This window comes from Staurois parvus, unplaced genomic scaffold (genome assembly GCF_062004578.1).
Source record: "Staurois parvus isolate SC_StPar_1 unplaced genomic scaffold, SC_StPar_1.0 ptg000860l, whole genome shotgun sequence".
NCBI classification, from domain to species: Eukaryota; Metazoa; Chordata; class Amphibia; order Anura; family Ranidae; genus Staurois; species Staurois parvus.
The window spans coordinates 622,012-640,860 of record NW_028318656.1 but is presented as its reverse complement, the minus strand read 5'-3'; the positions used below and the strand labels follow the sequence as shown (position 1 = coordinate 640,860).

Sequence of the window (18,849 nt, the reverse complement as noted above, 5' to 3'; positions counted from 1 at the left end):
CTTGATGGTATGTCTGTGCAAATTCACCCTTGTTTGCAACTTCTGTCCTGTTTCGCCAACGTAAGATCCTTTGTTACATTTTCTGCACTGGATAAGGTACACAACATTACTGGAGGTGCAGCTGTATGATATTGAAGATCCCTTTTGAGTGTCTGACACTTTTTGATAGATTAATTTGGTTGCACAGTTTGCAGCATTTTTTATTGCAGGGTTTGCTTCCATCCTTTGTGACATCATAATCAGAAGGAAGTTTCCTACTGATTAGTTTATTTCTGAGGTTCCGGAGTTGTCTAAAAGCCAGTATTGGTGGTTGCAGAAATATTGCTTTCAGAAATATTTATTTTCAATGGTTTCTTTTCAAACTAAGACTTTTGCCAAATTAAATTATTTCCTGAAACATGAATTTTGCTTTACTAAAATTATCCCTAATTTACAACATTTTTATACCTGCATTTTACTCAATATAGATATCTTATACATAATTAATTAAACATTGATTTTCTTTGGGCTACAGTTGCCTTCACATTCAGTTCTGGTCTCATCAGAATTATGTAACATTTGGGAATGAAGATGGAGCCCAGGAGTCCAACACTGGAGGACAAGATGGCAAAGACCTCCGCAGCCACCATGTATTTCCCTTTGGTGCTGAGGTAGGCTGGGATGAAGGAGATCCAAACACTACAGAAGACCAGCATGCTGAATGTGATGTATTGAGCTTCATTGAATACGTCTGGAAGTTTCCTGGCTAAAAAAGCTACAATAAAGCTAAAAACAGCCAGACCTCCCATGTATCCAATCACAATGTAGAAAGCAGTGACAGAACCCTCATTACACTGTAATATTATCTTTCCCACCTCTACGTGGGTGTTATACTCCGGGAATGGTGGAGACAAAGTCAACCAAAGGATACAAATTACAATCTCTGCTAGAGAGCAGACAATCAGAAGAAATATAGAGAAATGTTTCCCCAGCCATTTATTCAGTTTGCTGTTAGGTTTGGTCATGTTAAAAGCTAAAACCACGGTGACTGTTTTAGCCAAAACTGAAGAAACCGCAACAGAAAAAGTTATTCCAAAAACAGCTTGTCGGAGGAGACAGGAAATCTTTGTGGGACGTCCGATGAACAGCAGAGGACATAGAAAGGACAGGATCAGTGAGATGAGAAGGATGAAGCTGAGGTTCTGGTTATTGGCTTTTACTATTGGAGTTTTTTTGTATTTGAAAAACACTCCAGACACGATAATAGTTCCAAAACAGAACGACAAAGCTGTAACTGCAAGAGATGATCCTAATGTATCTCCATAAGATAGGAATTCAGTTGCTCTTTGATAACAGGTGTCTCTTCTCTCATTGGGCCATTGATCCTCCGGACACTTGTAGCATCTTTCCAAGTCTGAAAGAAGAAAAAAGTTCAAGTATTTAAAAATAAAAAAACAGTTTAAGGACGGAATATAGTTGAAGTATCGTACTGTAATTCCAAAGACACAAGCTGTAAGCTTTAAGTACTGTGGTCCATGCAATTTAAAAGGGAGAAGGATCAGTTCTATTCTGAGAAACATATTTTTTTAAGTAGTTAAATGTATGGGCTTTGCAGATATACTTGAGGACTTCTATATTTTTTTAAACAATTACTTTAGAGATATATTTCATTTTTGAAGACAGTAACTCACTGAATAGATTTACCTTCTTTGCCCGTATGAGTAGAAGGAGTGATTGGTGGGGATTTCTATCAGATAGGTGTTTTGATTTGTCACAGGAGAAGGAGAAATGCTTTGAGGGTAGAAATAACATGGCCTAAGACACAAGATATTGCATTGACCTTACCCTCCATACTGACCTTAATGGCTCATGTATTAAAAAAAATCTCCTCTCTGATAATAGATGTGTCAGAAGTCATAATTTTAGTCCATTTCTGACTAAAGTGTTTGAGAAAGAACGCTTATTAAGTTTATTATATAAGAAATGGTCTTGAAATGTAACAAAAATAATAGGGATAAGCAAACCTAGTATTTAATTTGCTGGACAAAAGCTATATATTCCTTGGGGTTAGATGGATCTAAGTGTAGTGGTAAAGAGGCTCTTTGGTATTTCCCTATGGCAGTTGTAGACCCCAACTTCAGTCAGTGAGTACATTCATATTTACTACAGCATGTACATTGCTCAGCATAAATGAGTACACCCCAACAGATTTACCTTTAATACACCCCAAACCTTTACTTTTATTGCAGAATCAACATTTTCTATGGGACACTATACTATAAAATACTCCCACAAATGGGGCCATTGATTGCAAACAAGATTTGGTAATTTACACACACAAAAAAGTATCTTTCCTAACAAATTAATTCAAGACCATGTTGCAAAAATGTATACACTCCAATGAAAGTCTTAGGAGCAAAGTTAAATTTTAGACAACAAAATCCTAATTAACAAGAATTCAACAACAGGTTAGTCTAATTATTCATTAAACAAGTGTCCAGCAGACAGTTGATTATAAAATGGCGTTACTTATCAAATAAAACCCCTTCCCATTTCATGCTTTCAGCAATGGCACCACATGGAAGTGAAATGTCACAAGGCCTGAGAAAGAAAATACTTTCTTTATACAAGAAAGGTGAAGACTACAAGAAGATCATCAAAGCTTTACTTATCAGTCAGAATACTGTTGCAAAAATGATAGAAAAATTTAACAAAGATGGAACTGCGACCATCTCACAGAGACGTCCAGGCCATCCATGGAGGTTAACACCTCGACAGGAGCATCTTCTGATGAGAAGTGTTGAATAAAATCGCCATGCAAGTTCACTGCAGTTAGCTAAAGAAGTAGAAAACCAAATTGGGGTGATTATTTCCTTTGACACTACAGAGGAATGGCATGCAAGCCTCTCCTAAGGCCATGCACAAAAATGCCCACCAAGAATTTGCCAGGGTCCATGCTGAAAAAGGAGATGATTACTGGGACGTTGTACTCTGGAGTGATGGGAAGATAAATGTTTTTTGAACTGATGGCTTCAAAACTGTATGGCGTCTCAAAGGTGAAGGGTACAATGAAGAATGCATGGTGTCTACAGTGAAACATGGTGGCAACGTCCATCTGTGGGACTGCATGAGTGCCGCTGGTGTCGGGAAGCTGAATTTCATGGATGGTATCATGAATTCACAGATGTACTGCTCTATGTTGAAAGAGAAAATGCTACCATCACTCTATGCCCTTGGTCATTGTGCACTTTTCCAACACAACAATGAGCCAAAACACCCATCTAAGGCCACTGTTGCATTTCTGAAGAAGAACAGGGTGAAAGGGATTCAGTGGCCAAGTATGTCTCCTGATCTGAACCCAATCCAACACCTATGAGGGATTCTGAAGAAGCAAGTTTAGCATCACTCTCCATCCAGCATCCAGGCTCTAAAAGAGGTTGTTCTTGAAGAATTAAAAAAGATCGATGTTGCAATATGTTGCCAACTTGTTCATTCCATGCCTAGAAAACTTGGTGCTGTCATTGCAAAACATGGAGGTCATACAAAATACTAGACATAGTATTTTTTGTTGTGGAGTGAATTTATTTTTGCATCAACTAATTTGAGTAAAACTGAAGATTTTATAATCTAAGTTATAAAATGAACCTTACTTTCATGTAACTAGCTAAACAAATGTTCTAAAAAAATCAGTTTTGTCAATGTTTTGGAAATTGATCTTTTGTTCATTGAGATACTGATTAAAGTCTTACTTTTCAAAAAGAGTGTACTCATTTATGCTGAGAACTGTATATACTAAGTACCCATTTGGCCAATAAAATAAGTACAAATAACAGTAATTAGTGATGGTATAGGGCATCCATAAGACTGTATACATGGCATCTTAAATAACAAAGAACACTGACTCTAATATTAATATTCAATGACTGTAGGTCACCAAAACAAGTTGGCCATATTTTATTGACCTATAAGAGAGATAAGCAATGGAAGCCCAATTGGGTTTGATTTATTAAAACTGCAATGTGCTAAATCTGTTGCAGCTGTGCATGGTAGCCAATCAGCTTCTAACTTCAGCTTGTTCAGTTAGAAACAGATTGGTTTCTATGCAGTTTCTATGCAGAGCTGCACCAGATTTTGCACTTTCCAATTTTAGTAAATCAACCCCAATGTTTCTGTCTCAATTTATCTGTTTTAACCTCCCTAGCGGTATTCCCAAGTGTAGCTCGGGGTAGACTTTCAGTACCAAAAGCGGTAACCCCGAGCTACACTCGGGCTTACCATGCAGCGTTGCATAGGGAGTCCCTGCAGCGCTTACCTTGTCCTTTGCTCCCGCGATGCGTCCCCTGCAGCGTCCCCGGCCATCTCCTCCGGCCGATGCCGGCATCCAGGTTCCGTGTTCCGGTCCCTGTGATGTTGGAACGTACGGGCGCCGGCACCGGTGGCAAATTTGAAAATTTAAAAAAATGGCATTTTTTTAAAAACGAATTTTACATAGTAAAACATTGCTGTTTCAAACCATTTCACATACTGTACATTTTGTCCCTGCTGCTTTGTCCTGTGCCCTGCCTGCATTTTGACTGTTCTTTCTGCCTGGAAACTTAGAAATGTCCATGGCATCCAGAAAGCATCCCTTTAGGTCAAAAGCAGTTTTAGACTGGCTAGAGAACAGCGATAGTAAATCAGAACCGCTTGCAGAATTGAGTGATTTGTGAGGAAATTCGTCATCAGACACTGAAAACGATTTTGCGACTTTGCTCAGCGATGTGCGAACTTGGCGCTATATTTCAAATTTCAGTGTTTTTGGTTTGATTATATTATTGAATTAAATTTATTATTATATTATTATTTTTTATGATTATTTATTAAATTATAATTTATGATTTCGTGTTTCAAGTTTTATCATACCCGGGATGTTTACTAGACTCTTGTTCGGACGGATTTCAGTGAGTTATTCTTAAATTACAGGCCTACAAAAAAAAAAATTACATATTTCCATGCAAAAAAATGTACCGCTTTCAGCACCAAAAATCTGAAGTAATCATACCGCCAGGGAGGTTAAAATATTACTAAAGGCAAACTTTCATTTTATTTTTGAATAAAGTAGACAGAGATTAGAACCCCTTGATATTTACTCTCTCTGTCCTGTTTGCCATTAATACAAATAGTAAAAGTGACAGAAAGTCCCTGATTTTGGGCTGCCACCAGAACAGTAATAAAGGGGAAATCTTCTTGTGGCGCATACATGGATCTTAAAGAGGACGGACGTGTAATCCCTTTTCTCCATCGCTAGGCTGCTTTACTCTTTTCCCGTACAGCACAAATCAACATACACCACCCCAGGAGCACCCGTACCTGACAGTGACTCATCCAGGGATCACTACGTGCAAAATAAGGTGTCAAAAGCCCACAGCTTCACCCTCCAGGGAACAGCAGAAGCCAGGGGTGGACGGACCATTTGGAAACTTGGGCACTGCCTGAGGGCCCGGGATCAGTAGGGGGCCCCATGAGATGCCCCTGGTACCTTTTTCATAGGCTTTTTTGAATTTGGGCAAGGACACAGGAGCCCCATGATCCCCTATTGCCCAGGGGCCCCATGAGTTGTCAGTCCGCCCCTGGCAGAGGCATACATGGAGGTACCTGACACAGCCTGCATCCCCAGCCTAGAGTGAGCTGGCACTCCTTCTGGATCCCACAAAAGAGATAACCTTAGTCTATCTGTTAATTCATTGCCATATCTGATAGCAGACATTTAAGATGAAAAGCTCTATACCCTTTTGTTGAATATCACATGCACTATATCCACTGAAGTGGGGAAAAGAGCCCAAGAAATATGGGGCAAAAACTCTATAATGCACACCACTGTTAGAAATATGTTTTTACAGATGCAATATGGTTCAAACCAGATGGCCTGATTTTTACCACTTTAGCACACTATTTGTGTGGTTCATTTGGTATTGTGCCCCTGCCACCCACATAACCAATTGATGGTTTCCTTTTTGTTAGTAAACAAAATTTTACGATTTAATCCAATGTGTCCATGTCTTAGAGGAAGACAACTGCACTTTGAAAACAGAATGTCCCTCAGCTACAGGAAGACCTAGAGAACAGGGAAAGGTGTTAAAAACTTTGTATTAGAGAGGTACCAGAAACTGTGGAAAATGCAGAGCTTCAATCCTATTTGGTGGGATTATTTACCGGTTTAGCCCCTAATATACTGGACTAGCGTATGGATAGTGCACACCGTTCCTTCTAAGCCACCAGTCTTAGGGACATCATCAACCCCTTTCATTATTATGACAGCAAACAAACTACTAAATTCTACTCACAACAAGTCAAAGATTGATTACAAAGGGGTGAAAATCCAAATCTTTAGTCATCTGTCACCTATCATACACACCAGTCACCTTCACTGTGACCCATAACATTACATTTGCACAAAAATCACATTCAATATCATTTGGGATTCTTCTTCAGACTTATGGGGATCAAAGATGGAACTTAGCATATTGTCCCTTCAAGAAGAGAGGCACTTCTCAAAAACTTAAGACTTTCACCTTTGCCTGAAGAAGCATTTTCAATTCTTATATCATGACCAAAGCCCATTATGTCTCCTAGCAAGACATTGACACCAACTAAATCCAAGACAAAATAATATCTTCAAGCATCTCAACGTACCTCTCAATCTTGATTCCTTACATGAGACTGATGGGTGAGCACCATCCCTTGTTACACTAGGACCTTTATGCCTGCATAACCGTATCCCTCAGAGGATACCGTCTTCTACCCATATGGGCCAAATTGCACATTTTTCAGGTTGTCATTTTATTGAACGTTTTTGGAGAAAAGCAGTAGGTGGCCTTTTCTAAAGCTTGACATCTGTGTGTTCCCTTTTGGTCTCTGTAGTATGATTCATGGCATCCTGAGATGGATGCTGATGCACACCAGGTTTTACTTTTCTGTCTTAAAATGGCTCCTCATATGGAGTTATATGTTATATAAGGATATGTTAGGCCTGCTTACCAACAACTGTTCAAACCTCTATTGTATAATGCCATTGCAGATCCCATCATACAATGTTAAAGATTTAAATTCCATATGGAAATATCTATGTGTACAACAAATACATTCCCACAAAGAGAGATCATTCAAATTTGAGGTAAAATATTTCCCAGAGGTTTATGTAGCCTCTGATCCATCTTTGAAGGAATTCTTCCCTCTAAATACTGATAAGTCTCACAGATCTCCACTTTATGGGAAGCGCACAATATATTGTATTAGAGGTCAATGCATCACAATATTATAATATGGGTCGATGCATCTCAGCTAGTACTCATCCTAAACAAGATTCTGCTATGGTTAAAATGGAACTACTGGAACAATTACATAAAATGGAATGTCGGTTGTTATCTTCAAGTACAGTGCCTCAGTTATGAGCTGTCATCCTGAAATCAGCTCAAGGCAGTTGACATGGAAAAACTAAAAAAAAATCTCCTGTGGACTAAACAGAAATTCTGAAAGTTCCAATAAACCCCACAGGATGTTAGTGAATAAACTAAAACTACACCACCTCAATCTGCCCCTGAGTTTCTTTTTCAACAGGATGTGATACCCCTACTTACTGCCGTCATGCTATTGCAAAAAACATTTGAGACTTTTTATAGTAAGCTGTATAAATGCTTGTCGCCAGAGCTACATACTCCTTTCAATAAAGGGGCATTTGATGACTTTATGTCAAACCTTAAACTTCCAAAAGTAACACATGCAGATCCGTCCTCATTAAACAATGATATTTCATCAGAAGAAATAGAGTCATTAAAGACTTATCTCTTCATAAATCTCTTGGACTGGATAGCCTTCCTTCTTCCTATAATATTAAACTTTTTTAACCTCTCCCTTATTGGCTCTTTACAGGTTCTTGCTTATGGGCTAAGTCCCACACTTTCATTTTCAACATGCATCCCCAGCCAATTACAGACAGATATCACTGCTTTATTCAGATTACAACAATTTTTACAAAAACAACAGGCTGTCTTAGATGCTTCCTAAGCCTATACACCAAGACTAAATGGGCTTAGTTTTGTCTAGGCAGGTGGTGGAGAATACAAGATGGACAGTTGATCTGATAAATGTGACAAATAAGACCAAAACTCATGCGCTGCTTCTTAGCCTAGAACCTCTAACTGCAGCAATCTGCTTGAGAGCTGACATGGTATTAAAATCCAAAGTAAAAAATGTAAGCTGTCACCAGGGGCGGGCTGACAACTCATGGGGCCCCCGGGCAATAGGGGATCATGGGGCCCCTGTGTCCTCGCCCAAACTCAAAAAAGCCTATGAAAAAGGTACCAGGGGCATCTCATGGGGCCCCCTACTGACCCCGGGCCCTCGGGCAGTGCCCGAGTTTCCAAATGGTCAGTCCGCCCCTGGCTGTCACTGTTTGTGGACAATATCTTCACACCATCCTCCCAGTTGTACACTGTATCTTGTATGCTGTGAAGTTTTAAGCCCTGCCAATCCTTAACCCTCCAGCCCACCTTTCCCAGTTACAAGCCAATTATCAATATTAATGGTACCAACAGTCTATCAAATACCTAGGCACACCTATCACAAACAAATATGCAAACCTTTATAAACCTAACTACCTTCCTTAATCCAAGAAATGCATACATTACTGAAACTATGGGATACCCACAATATCTCTATTTTTGGTAGAATTAATGTTTTAAAAATGTCTATAATGCCAAAGCTATTGTATTCGTTTGAAGCGCTACATGTCCCACTTCCAATGGCCCAGCGAAACACATAACAAAATCCCTTTCCTAACTTCCTTTTGCACAATAAGACCCATAGAATATCACGTTTTATTCTTCTCTCTCCTTCTCCTAAAGGTGGTCCTGGGGCACCAGACCTTATCAAGTTTTAATATGCAGCTAATCGATATCATATACTATTATGATCAAGTCCCCCAGCAATCGTTGGTCAGAATTAGAATTGTAACAATTGTACTCATTGCATCCCTGTTCATCGATCTGGTCATTTTCAGATGCCATTAAAAATTTGCGTGACACCTTCTACTTGCCCCTAGGGCTTTTACTAACCAGATTTGGAAAACCTGCAATATAAATTACACCTTAGCCTTACCTTGTTCACCTATGATTAACAAATTGTACAATCTTGAATATATACAAATGTTACATTGGGCACAGGAAGGCATCTTCCAATTGTGACATATCACAGATCCAGTGTCCCTTAAGTACTAATCATTTGTGAGCTCCTGGCTAGGAAGAAATGCCTCACAATTTAGACTTTGTATTCCTATCTCCAGTGTAAGTATTTCTTCTCAGCCTAGTGACCTTTCCTAGTCTTCAACTGCCCCACAAGCTTTGAAACGATATGTGCTCAAGGTCCTACCCAACCATACTTAACAAGCTGGAACAAAATCTGGGGCACAGCATCTAAATCCTCAAGATATGTAAGCCATAAAGAAAACATATACTAAATTATTGTCTTTTGGTATAAAACTCCTGATATCCCACATTCTTACAACCAGATGGTACTGGAGGCTTGCTGGAAATGTGAACAAGGCAGAAGCATATTGTTCCATACATTCTGGAAATGCCCCTAAATACAACCTTTCTGGGGCTCCGTTCAACAAATTCTAGAGAAAATATTAGATACTTTTTTTCTCTGGACCTGCTACACTATTTCCTAGGACTGACTTTACTTGGTATTTATAAACATTTAAAAATGTCTTGCTGCATACATGGTACATGGTACATTTACTGGTGGCTAGGAAATGTATCCCTTAATACTGGAGATCTACTGAGACTCCTTCACAATCTCAGCTCCTCTCCACCATTGCAGATATAAGAGTGTTGGAACATCATACTGCTGCAAGTGGGGACTGTCTGGAATCCTTAAATAAAATATGGGCTCCATGGGGTTACTCCCTATTTGACTTGTTTTCTCACAATACCACCTCTCCCTGACTTTTCTATCTGATTAGGTTCCACTGCAGGCCCAACGTTCTTGCACTAGAGTGAATACCATTAATCCTATTGTGAAAAAATATTGAATATACAGTTGCAAGAAAAAGTATGTGAACCCCTTGGGATTACGTGGAGTTTTGCATGAATTGGGCATAAAATGTGCTCTGAACGGCATCTAAGTCACAACAATAGAAGAACACAGTCTGCTGAACATAATACTACACAAATATTAGATGTTGCCATGGTTTAATTGCACATAACATGTAAACATTCACAGTGCAGGGAGGAAAAAGTATGTGAAGCCCTAGCTTAATGACTTCTCCCAGAGATAATTGGAGCCAGGAGTGAGCCAACTTTGACTCCAATCAGTGTGATGATATTGGATGTGTTGCTGACAGCTGTCCTGCCCTTAAAAAACACACACCTGTTTTGGGTTTACTGGTTTCAAGAAGCACTGTCTGATGTGAACCATGCCTCGCAGAAAAGAGCTATCAGAAGACCTACGATCAAGAATTGTTGACTTGCATGAAGCTGGAAAGGGTTACAAAAGTATCTCCAAAAGCCTTGATGTTCATGTGTCCACGGTAAGACAGACTGTCTACAAATGGAGAAAGTTTAGCACTGTTGCTACTCTCCCTAGGCGTGGTCGTCCTGTAAAAATGACTGCAAGAGCACAGCGCAAAATGCTGCATGAGGTAAAGAAGAATCCCAGAGTGTCAGCTAAAGACCTACAGAAATCTCTGGCACATACTAACATTTTTGTTGACACATCTACAATAAGGAAAACATTAAACAAGAATGGTGTACATGGGAGGACACCACGGAGGAAGCCATTGCTGTCCAAAAAGAATATTGCAGTACGTTTTAAGTATGCAAAAGAGCACCTGGATGTTCCACAGCACTACTGGCAAAATATACTGTGGACAGATGAAACCAAGATTGAGTTGTTTGGGAAGAACACACAACACTATGTGTGGAGAAAAAAAGGCACAGCACACCAACATCAAAACCTCATCCCCACTGTAAAACATGGCGGGGGGAGCATCATGGTTTGGGGCTGCTTTGCTGCCTCAGGGCCTGGATGGATTGTTGTCATTGATGGGAAAATGAACTCCAGAGTTTATCAAGACATTTTGCAGGAAAACGTACGACCATCTGTCCGCCAACTGAAGCTCTGCAGAGGATGGGTGAGGCAACAGGACAATGACCCAAAGCATACAAGTAATTCAACAAACCAATGGCTGCAACAGCACAGAATACGCCTTCTGGAGTGGCCCAGTCAGAGTCCTGACCTCAACCCGATTGAAATGCTGTGGCATGACCTTAAGAGAGCGATTCACACCAGACATCCCAAGAATATTGCTACACTGAAACAGTTTTGTGAAGAGGAGTGGTCCAAAATTACTCCAGATCGTTGTGCAGGTCTGATCTGCAACTACAGGAAACGTTTGGTTGAGGTTATTGCTGCCAAAGGAGGGTCAACCAGTTATTAAGTCCAAAGGTTCACATACTTTTTCCTCCCTGCACTGTGAATGTTTACATGTAATGTGCAATTAAACCATGGCAACATCTAATGTTTGTGTAGTATTATGTTCAGCAGACAGTGTTCTTCTATTGTTGTGACTTAGATGACGTTCAGAGCACATTTTATGCCCAATTCATGCAAAACTCCACGTAATCCCAAGGGGTTCACATACTTTTTCTTGCAACTGTATTGTTGAAGGGACTCCATAAAGGTACTAGCTTCCAGAAGGATGTCCTTATGTTTGTTTAAAATGTCTTTCTATTCTTACTTCTGATAAATCTCTTTAAATGGGCAGCACAGTGGCTAAAAGGTTAGCACTTCCACCTGGCAGTACTAGGGTCGTTGGTTCGAATCCCATACATGGCACCACCTGCCTGGAGTTTGCATGTTCTCCCTGTGCCTGCGTGGGTTTCCTCCTGGTACTCCGGTTTCCTCCCACACTCCAAAGACATGCTGGAAGGTTAATTGGCTCCTGTATAAATTGTCGCTAGTATGTGTATGTATGAATGTGAGTTAGGGACCTTAGATTGTACACTCCTTGAGGGTTAGGCACTGCTGTGAATGTACAATATATATGTAAAGCGCTGCTTAAATTTACAGTGCTATATAAGTACCTGAAATAAATAAATCATCTAATATCTGGAAACTATGATATTATCAAGGTCTTACTATCTTGTTCTTATGGTTTTTCTTTTCTCTTCTTGTCATAAGAAAGATCTTGAATAATGGAAAAAAAAACCCTAATTGATCTTGATTATTCATGTTAGTTGTTACATTATGAGACATGTAGTGTGGCTACGTGTTCACAATTGAATTTTCTTTTTATTGTAAATTTTTGTTTTTTTAAAAATCCAATAAAAATAACAATTGCAAAAAAGGGGAAATCTTCCAATGTGGACACTATTTCTGGTGACAGCCAAAGATTTCATCCATTTGATGGAATTTCCTCTCACTTCCTGTTTTGGTGATGGGAGAAGAAGCAAAGAAAAATCTCCCTAGTTGGATGAAATAAAAAAACTGACGGGGGATATAACCATCCATTACTCTATCCAAAATGAAAAATTAAGTTTTGCCTTTAGCTATACTTTAAGACTATTAGGATAAGAGGTGTGCTGTGTCTGTGCACCAGAGGGATGGGGTAACTCTGAGATAAGAAGTGAGGGGAAAACCAATAGCTAGGTCATTTGTTGGTCCCAAACCTTTGTAAAAAGCAATGTCTGATTTTACCTGGTTTTTGGATGAATGGAAAATATGGCTGAAAAGATGTGTGCAAGAGATTACATTTCGGCCAATTTGGTCACATCTTGGACAATTTCAAATTTTTCATTTATGATTAAAGTCCACATAGATGGTTTACCAAATGCTTTGAATGATTTGGGGACATTTTTCAGAAAATTACCATAACCACAATTTTAGCACAATCGATTCCCCAATGTCGTTGAATTACTAAAACTGGAGAGTGCAAAATCTGGTGCAGTTCTGCACAGAAAAAACAAATAGCTTCTAATTTTTTTTTCTTTTTGTCAAAGCTTAATTGAACAAGCTGAAGTTAGAAGCTAGAAGATTGGTTACCGTGCACAACTGCACCAGATTCTGCACTCTACAGTTTTAGTAATTCAACCCCACTGTTCCAGATTACTGTGTATGTGGAGGATTTCACTAATAAACTCTAGAAGCCATCATTTTGGACATAAAAAAAACTTTGAGATAATGAATATAGTGATTTTTTTTTTATTTTGTTTGCCTTGCGATGCTTACAATAACAATATGAAGGCACAGATAAATGGCCTTTGTAGATCTTTTTTATTACTGATGCCACCTTGCCCAATGCTCCAACAAATGCCATGTGCTTCCAGGTGTGGAGTAAAGTGTGACATAATCCCATGATGCAGCTTTCAGGCATGGCAGCTCCTTATAGGCACAAGCACTGTCACTGGCCAGGGGGCATTGGCAGTCTTGCTATGTCAATTTAACCCGAAGTGTCAGTTTGTTTCCTGATTTTCAACCATAGTTCACACATTGGGCTCTGTGTTAAACTTTGTTTCATTACATTATTATTATTATTATTATACAGTATTTATAAAGCGCCAATAGTTCGCTCAGCGCTGTACATTACAAAGGGATACAGAACATGTGACAGAACAATACCATACCAATACAATGCAAAACATGAGGGGATCGAGGGCCCTGCTCTTTTGAGCTTACAATCTAGGAGGGAGGGGATGGTGGTACAGGAGGAGATAGCTGTGGGGGATGGAGTGCTAGGAAGAGTGGAGGAGGTTGGCAAGTTAGCAGGGGGTGGGGTAGGCTTCCCTGAAGAGATGGGTTTTCAGGGTGTGCCTAAAGGAGAGGAGAGTAGGTGATAATCTGATGGGTTGGGGCAGGGAGTTCCAGAGGATGGGTGACACCCTGGAGAAGTCCTGGAGGCGGGCATGGGAGAAAGAGACCAGGGAATTAGAGAGAAGGAGGTCTTGTGAGGAGCGGAGTGTGCGTGCTGGGCGGTACTTGGATATTAGGTCATTGATGTAGCTCAGGGCAGTATGGTGGACAGCTTTGTACATCAGTGTTAGGATTTTGATTTTGATCCGTTGCGCAATCGGAAGCCAGTGGAGGGATTGGCAGAGGGGGGTGGCAGAGAGGAGCGGTTGGAAAGGTGAATGAGTCTGGCAGCCGTATTCATGATCGACTGAAGCGGGTGTAGCCAGCGGTGAGGCAGGCCAGTGAGGAGGGAGTTGCAGTAGTCGAGTCGTGATATGATGAGGGAGTGGGTGAGCTGTTTAGTGGTTTCTGGGGTTAGGAACGTGCGGATTTTGGCGATGTTGCGGAGGTGGAGTCTGCACGAGTTTGTTAAAGATTGGACTTGGGGCTGGAAGGATAGGTTGGAGTCCAGAATGACACCAAGTACTCTGGCCTGCGGGGCGGGTTTGATGATGGCATTGTTGGATGTGATGGAGAAGTCAATGGGGGGTGGTGTCCGGGCTGGGGGGAAGACAAGAAACTCGGTTTTGGAGAGGTTCAGTTTAAGGAAGTGGAGCGACATCCAGTCTGATATGTCGCTCAGTAGGTGTGTGATTCGGGCAGAGACCAGTGTTAACACACGCTGCAATAAGGCAGCTGTTTCATTTTGAATGAACAGAGTTGAATAGCACTGCAATGCACTGATCTAATGTGTATTAACAAGAATATTACTGCAAGGCACCACATTGCAAACATGACTTTCAGCCCTAAATAAATACAACCTTAGAGCCCCCAACAAATACATGCAAATGGGAAAAAGAACTCTGAGTCACACTAACACTAGATGACTGGAATGCAATATAGACTAGCACTAAATCCTCATCTCAAAACATTGCAGCACTGGAAATCAACTATAAAATTATAACACATTGTATCTGGTTCCCACCAGAATATCTAAATTTGTTCCCCATTATTCGCCAGCTTGTTTTCACAGTTGCTGAACCCCAGGCACCCACCTCCATATATAATGGTTCTTCCCCATAGCTAGTTCATTTTGGACAGAAATCTTTCAGATAATCTCTGGCCTGTTTATGAACCCGGTCACCCCTGATCCACTGTTGGCCCTCATGAACTAAAAAATGGATAACATCACTAAGGACCAGTTTGCTTTACTTTTAGTAACAACAGCTGCTAAAAAAACTATAGCTCACTCTCGGAAATACGGATGGCCTATCACCCATTATCACTGTACTGTCTACTCAGCACTGCTGCCCACCAGACACTACTTCACCCTTCGCTTCTCTTCTCCCTCTCTCCTTCCCAATTTCCTGCCTCCTTGTCTACCTTTAGGCCACCAGGTCTCCCCAGTTAACCACCCATCAACACCATTGGTACTTTGTTGTGTTTAACCACACATCCATGTTCTTTGTCATTGTCCATGGAGATTTCTATCTATGAAGGGCCTTTCCGATGCTCTACCTATGCTCATTTGTTTTTATTACCTGACTCATTGGCCACAGACTGTTTTTGTTTCAGTCTCTGGTTCTCTGTGAACAGCTGTGTTGTGTGTACCATTCATTGTTAAATGTATCCTTGGTTATTGTACTTGTATTCTGAGAATTCTATGACTGTAAACCAATAAATATGTTGAACAAAATTATAGCCTTAGAGGTACCAACCAGTTTGATTAGTGATCCCATTCTCGGGGCATGGCACACATTGGTGACAGCAGGAATGTCCTCCACTGTGCTGAACTTTTTGGTATCCAGGGAGGCAGCTCTCAGAGCACACGGAACGCGGAGTCTAAAGACAAAATCCAGGTTACAAGATATTATTTTACATGTAACACGAGGCAATGTTACTGAATTGCAAAACCTTGTATGTCCACAAGATGACTTTGTCAATCAAATTTGTCTAACCGTGACTGATTACAGGTTGCTAGGACCAGTCTGGAAGATGTAGTCTAGAAGGAGGAGTCTCTCTACAGTCATTCATGGACTACAGCTACAAGGCCCATAAGCACCTGAGAGCAGGAGGGACTGTATAAAAGTAAAAGACTGGGAAAAAGCCAGGCAGTTGAGGGAGCATGCCAATTGGGTAGAATAAAAAGCTGTGCTGTGTCAAGCCATGTTGTGCTAAACCATGCTGTGCTGAGCTGTGCCATGTTAAGCTGTGTAGCCCCAGAGAGAGAGTGGGTTGCTGTGCTGGATGCTGGAACCAGGAGATTGATCCAACTGGAGACATCTGCATAAAGAGTTGTTGTGAACTGCATATGCTGCATTGAGCTGTATCACTGTTTAGGGCCCACCCCATTATACAGATCACTTGCGGCCATTAGATGACTGCCTATGGAGAAATCTGGTGAGAGTGTCTTACCACCACCTGTTAACTCTTTCTTTAGTTTAGTTTTGTTAAAGAGCCATTTCTTCCTATTGACCCTTTGCCTCAAGAGATCTATCACAATTGCTGTTGCATGCAACACTAAGCCACTCCCACCAAAGTCAATTCTAGTGCATAAGGCCATTAGTACTCCAGAACAGTGACTCTGCCCTGCCTTTCACTTTCTTACTATTGCTATTCAGTATCCTATATCCCTATACTCTCAACTTCCCTTTGTGCTGGCTCCACTTTATACATGGCTCCCTCAAGGAGTCTACATATACTATATTGCCAAAAGTATTGCGACATCTGCCTTTACTCCCACATGAACTTTAATGGCATCAAAGTCTTAGTCCGTAGGGTTCAATATTGAGTTGCAGCTATAGGTTTAGGGACGTTTGACCATTCTTCCAGAAGCGCATTTGTGAGGTCAGGTACTGATGTCGAACGAGAAGGTCTGGCTCACAGTCTCCACTCTAATTCATCCCAAAGGTGCTCTATTAGAATGAGGTAAAGACTCTGTGCAGGCCAGTCAAGTTCCTCCACCCCAAACTTGCTCATCTATGTCTTTATGGACCTTGCTTTGTGCACTGGTGCGCAGTCATGTTGGACAAGGAAGGGGCCATCCGCAAACTCTTCCCACAAAGTTGGGAGCATGAAATTGTCCAAAATGTCTTGGTATGCTGACGCCTTAAGATTTCCCTTCACTGGAACTAAGGGGCCAAGCCCAACCCCTGAAAAAACAACCCCACACCATAATCCCCCCTCCTCCAAACTTTACGCCAGACATAGCGCAGTTGGGCAAGTACCATTTTTCTAGCAACCGCAATACCCAGACACGTCCATCAGATTGCAAGACAGAGAAGTGTAAGTGTGATTGGTCACTCCAGAGAACACATCTCCACTGCTCTAGAGTCCAGTGGTGGCATGCTTTACACCACTGTATCTGGCATTTTGCATTGTACTTGGTGATGTAAGGCTTGCATGCAGCTGCTTGGCCATGGAAACCCATTCCATGAAGTTCTTTACGCACTGTTGTTGTGCTAATCTGAAGGCCACATGAAGCCTATCATTCGTGCCTGAGTTACTGTTGTTCCCAGTTGCTTCCACTTTGTTATAATACCACTAACAGTTGAGCGTGGAATATTTAGTAGCCAGGAAATGTCACGAATGGACTTGTACAGGTGGCAACCTATCACGGTACCACACCTGAATTTGCTGAACTCCTGTGAGTGACCCATGCTTTCACAAATGTTTGTAGAAGCAGTCTGCATGCCTAGGTGATGATTTTATACACCTGTTGTCATAGAGATGATTGAAACTCCTGAATCCAATGATTTGGAGGGCTGGCCCAATACTTTTGGCAATCTAGTGTATCCACTGAGCCTAAGTTTACACTAGACTGTCCACCTCTTAGCCATATCCATTATTCTGCACACCAACAAATTAACCAATTCCTTCCTGGTCTATAGTAAAAAGACAACCAGGCAGGGAACCATTATTCCAGATGGACATCATATGATATTCTACCAGTTGTACACCTCTTGAGAGCCCTAGGGTCTGTGCAGCTTTGTGATCTAATGACAAATCATTTTACAGAGCCAGCCCTGGTATCATGTAATCACTCTGGCAAATCATAGCGGTCACATGTCAAATACGCATAACGGCTTTTATTTATAGGCATTCATTGTGTACTATTGTGATCTCTGTTTGGTCACAGTGATTATATGGTACAGACAGGGCCAATCATAGTGCACCTGTACCATGTGATAGCTGTGGCCAATCGCATCTATCACAGTTGTACACAATGGCACATGAATGGATGCCATTCATAAAAATGATTGCTTACAGTGTAACAGCGATCATCGCTGTTATAAGCAATCATTGTGCAAAATCCTGATCACCTTCCCAGAGTAATAGTGTCACTTTTTTGTTAAAAAAAAATGTTGTTTTTTTTTTTTTAATTATTTAACTTGTTGTCACCAATCAGTAAGGGGATCATCATCACACCAGTCATATGATGATGCTGTACTGCTGTGGTGACAGTATAAAAAATGTGAAAAAAAGCTAATGTTATTTATTTACTTTATTTTCCAAAGCAATTTTTAGAAAAATGACAATTTCTTAAAACTCACCATTCCTCTTACTAAATACAGTGAACTTGTATAAATAAAGTGCAGAGCTATAAACTTATTTCGTGAGACATCACGTCTTCAGGCGTACCCCTGAAGACGTGTTGTTGCACGAAACGCATCGGGTAGAGCCTACATTGCTGACGTCACGCCGCCGCTGCCGAGGAATGGAGCGACGACCATTTTGCATTTTTGGCTCCTGTGGTTGAGCTATCTTTCCCAGGACAAGGGATACTCTCCCCACTTGCATACGGATGAAGCAGTGGGATTAACCCCTGGGCTGCCTCTTTATCTCTGCACCTCCAGATGTGACAGGTTTAAACAGATGACTATTAATGTTTACTCTCTGGTGAGTGTACATCCGTCCAAGGTGGTGGATTTTTTGCACGTTTGT

The 18,849-nt window shown here is 40.9% G+C and overlaps 1 protein-coding gene across 1 annotated transcript in view; it reads right to left on the bottom strand.

The window, feature by feature from the left end:
* Window positions 1–482: 482 nt before the first annotated feature.
* Window positions 483–18,849, bottom strand: part of LOC149443279 (vomeronasal type-2 receptor 26-like) — a 92,745-nt gene continuing 74,378 nt past the window's right edge. The window contains exons 6-7 of the mRNA XM_089655679.1: window positions 15,624–15,747; window positions 483–1,393 (exon numbers count right to left, since the gene is read on the bottom strand). Of these exons, the coding sequence (XP_089511805.1) occupies window positions 483–1,393; window positions 15,624–15,747 (1,035 nt within the window). The remainder of the gene's footprint in view (window positions 1,394–15,623; window positions 15,748–18,849) is intronic.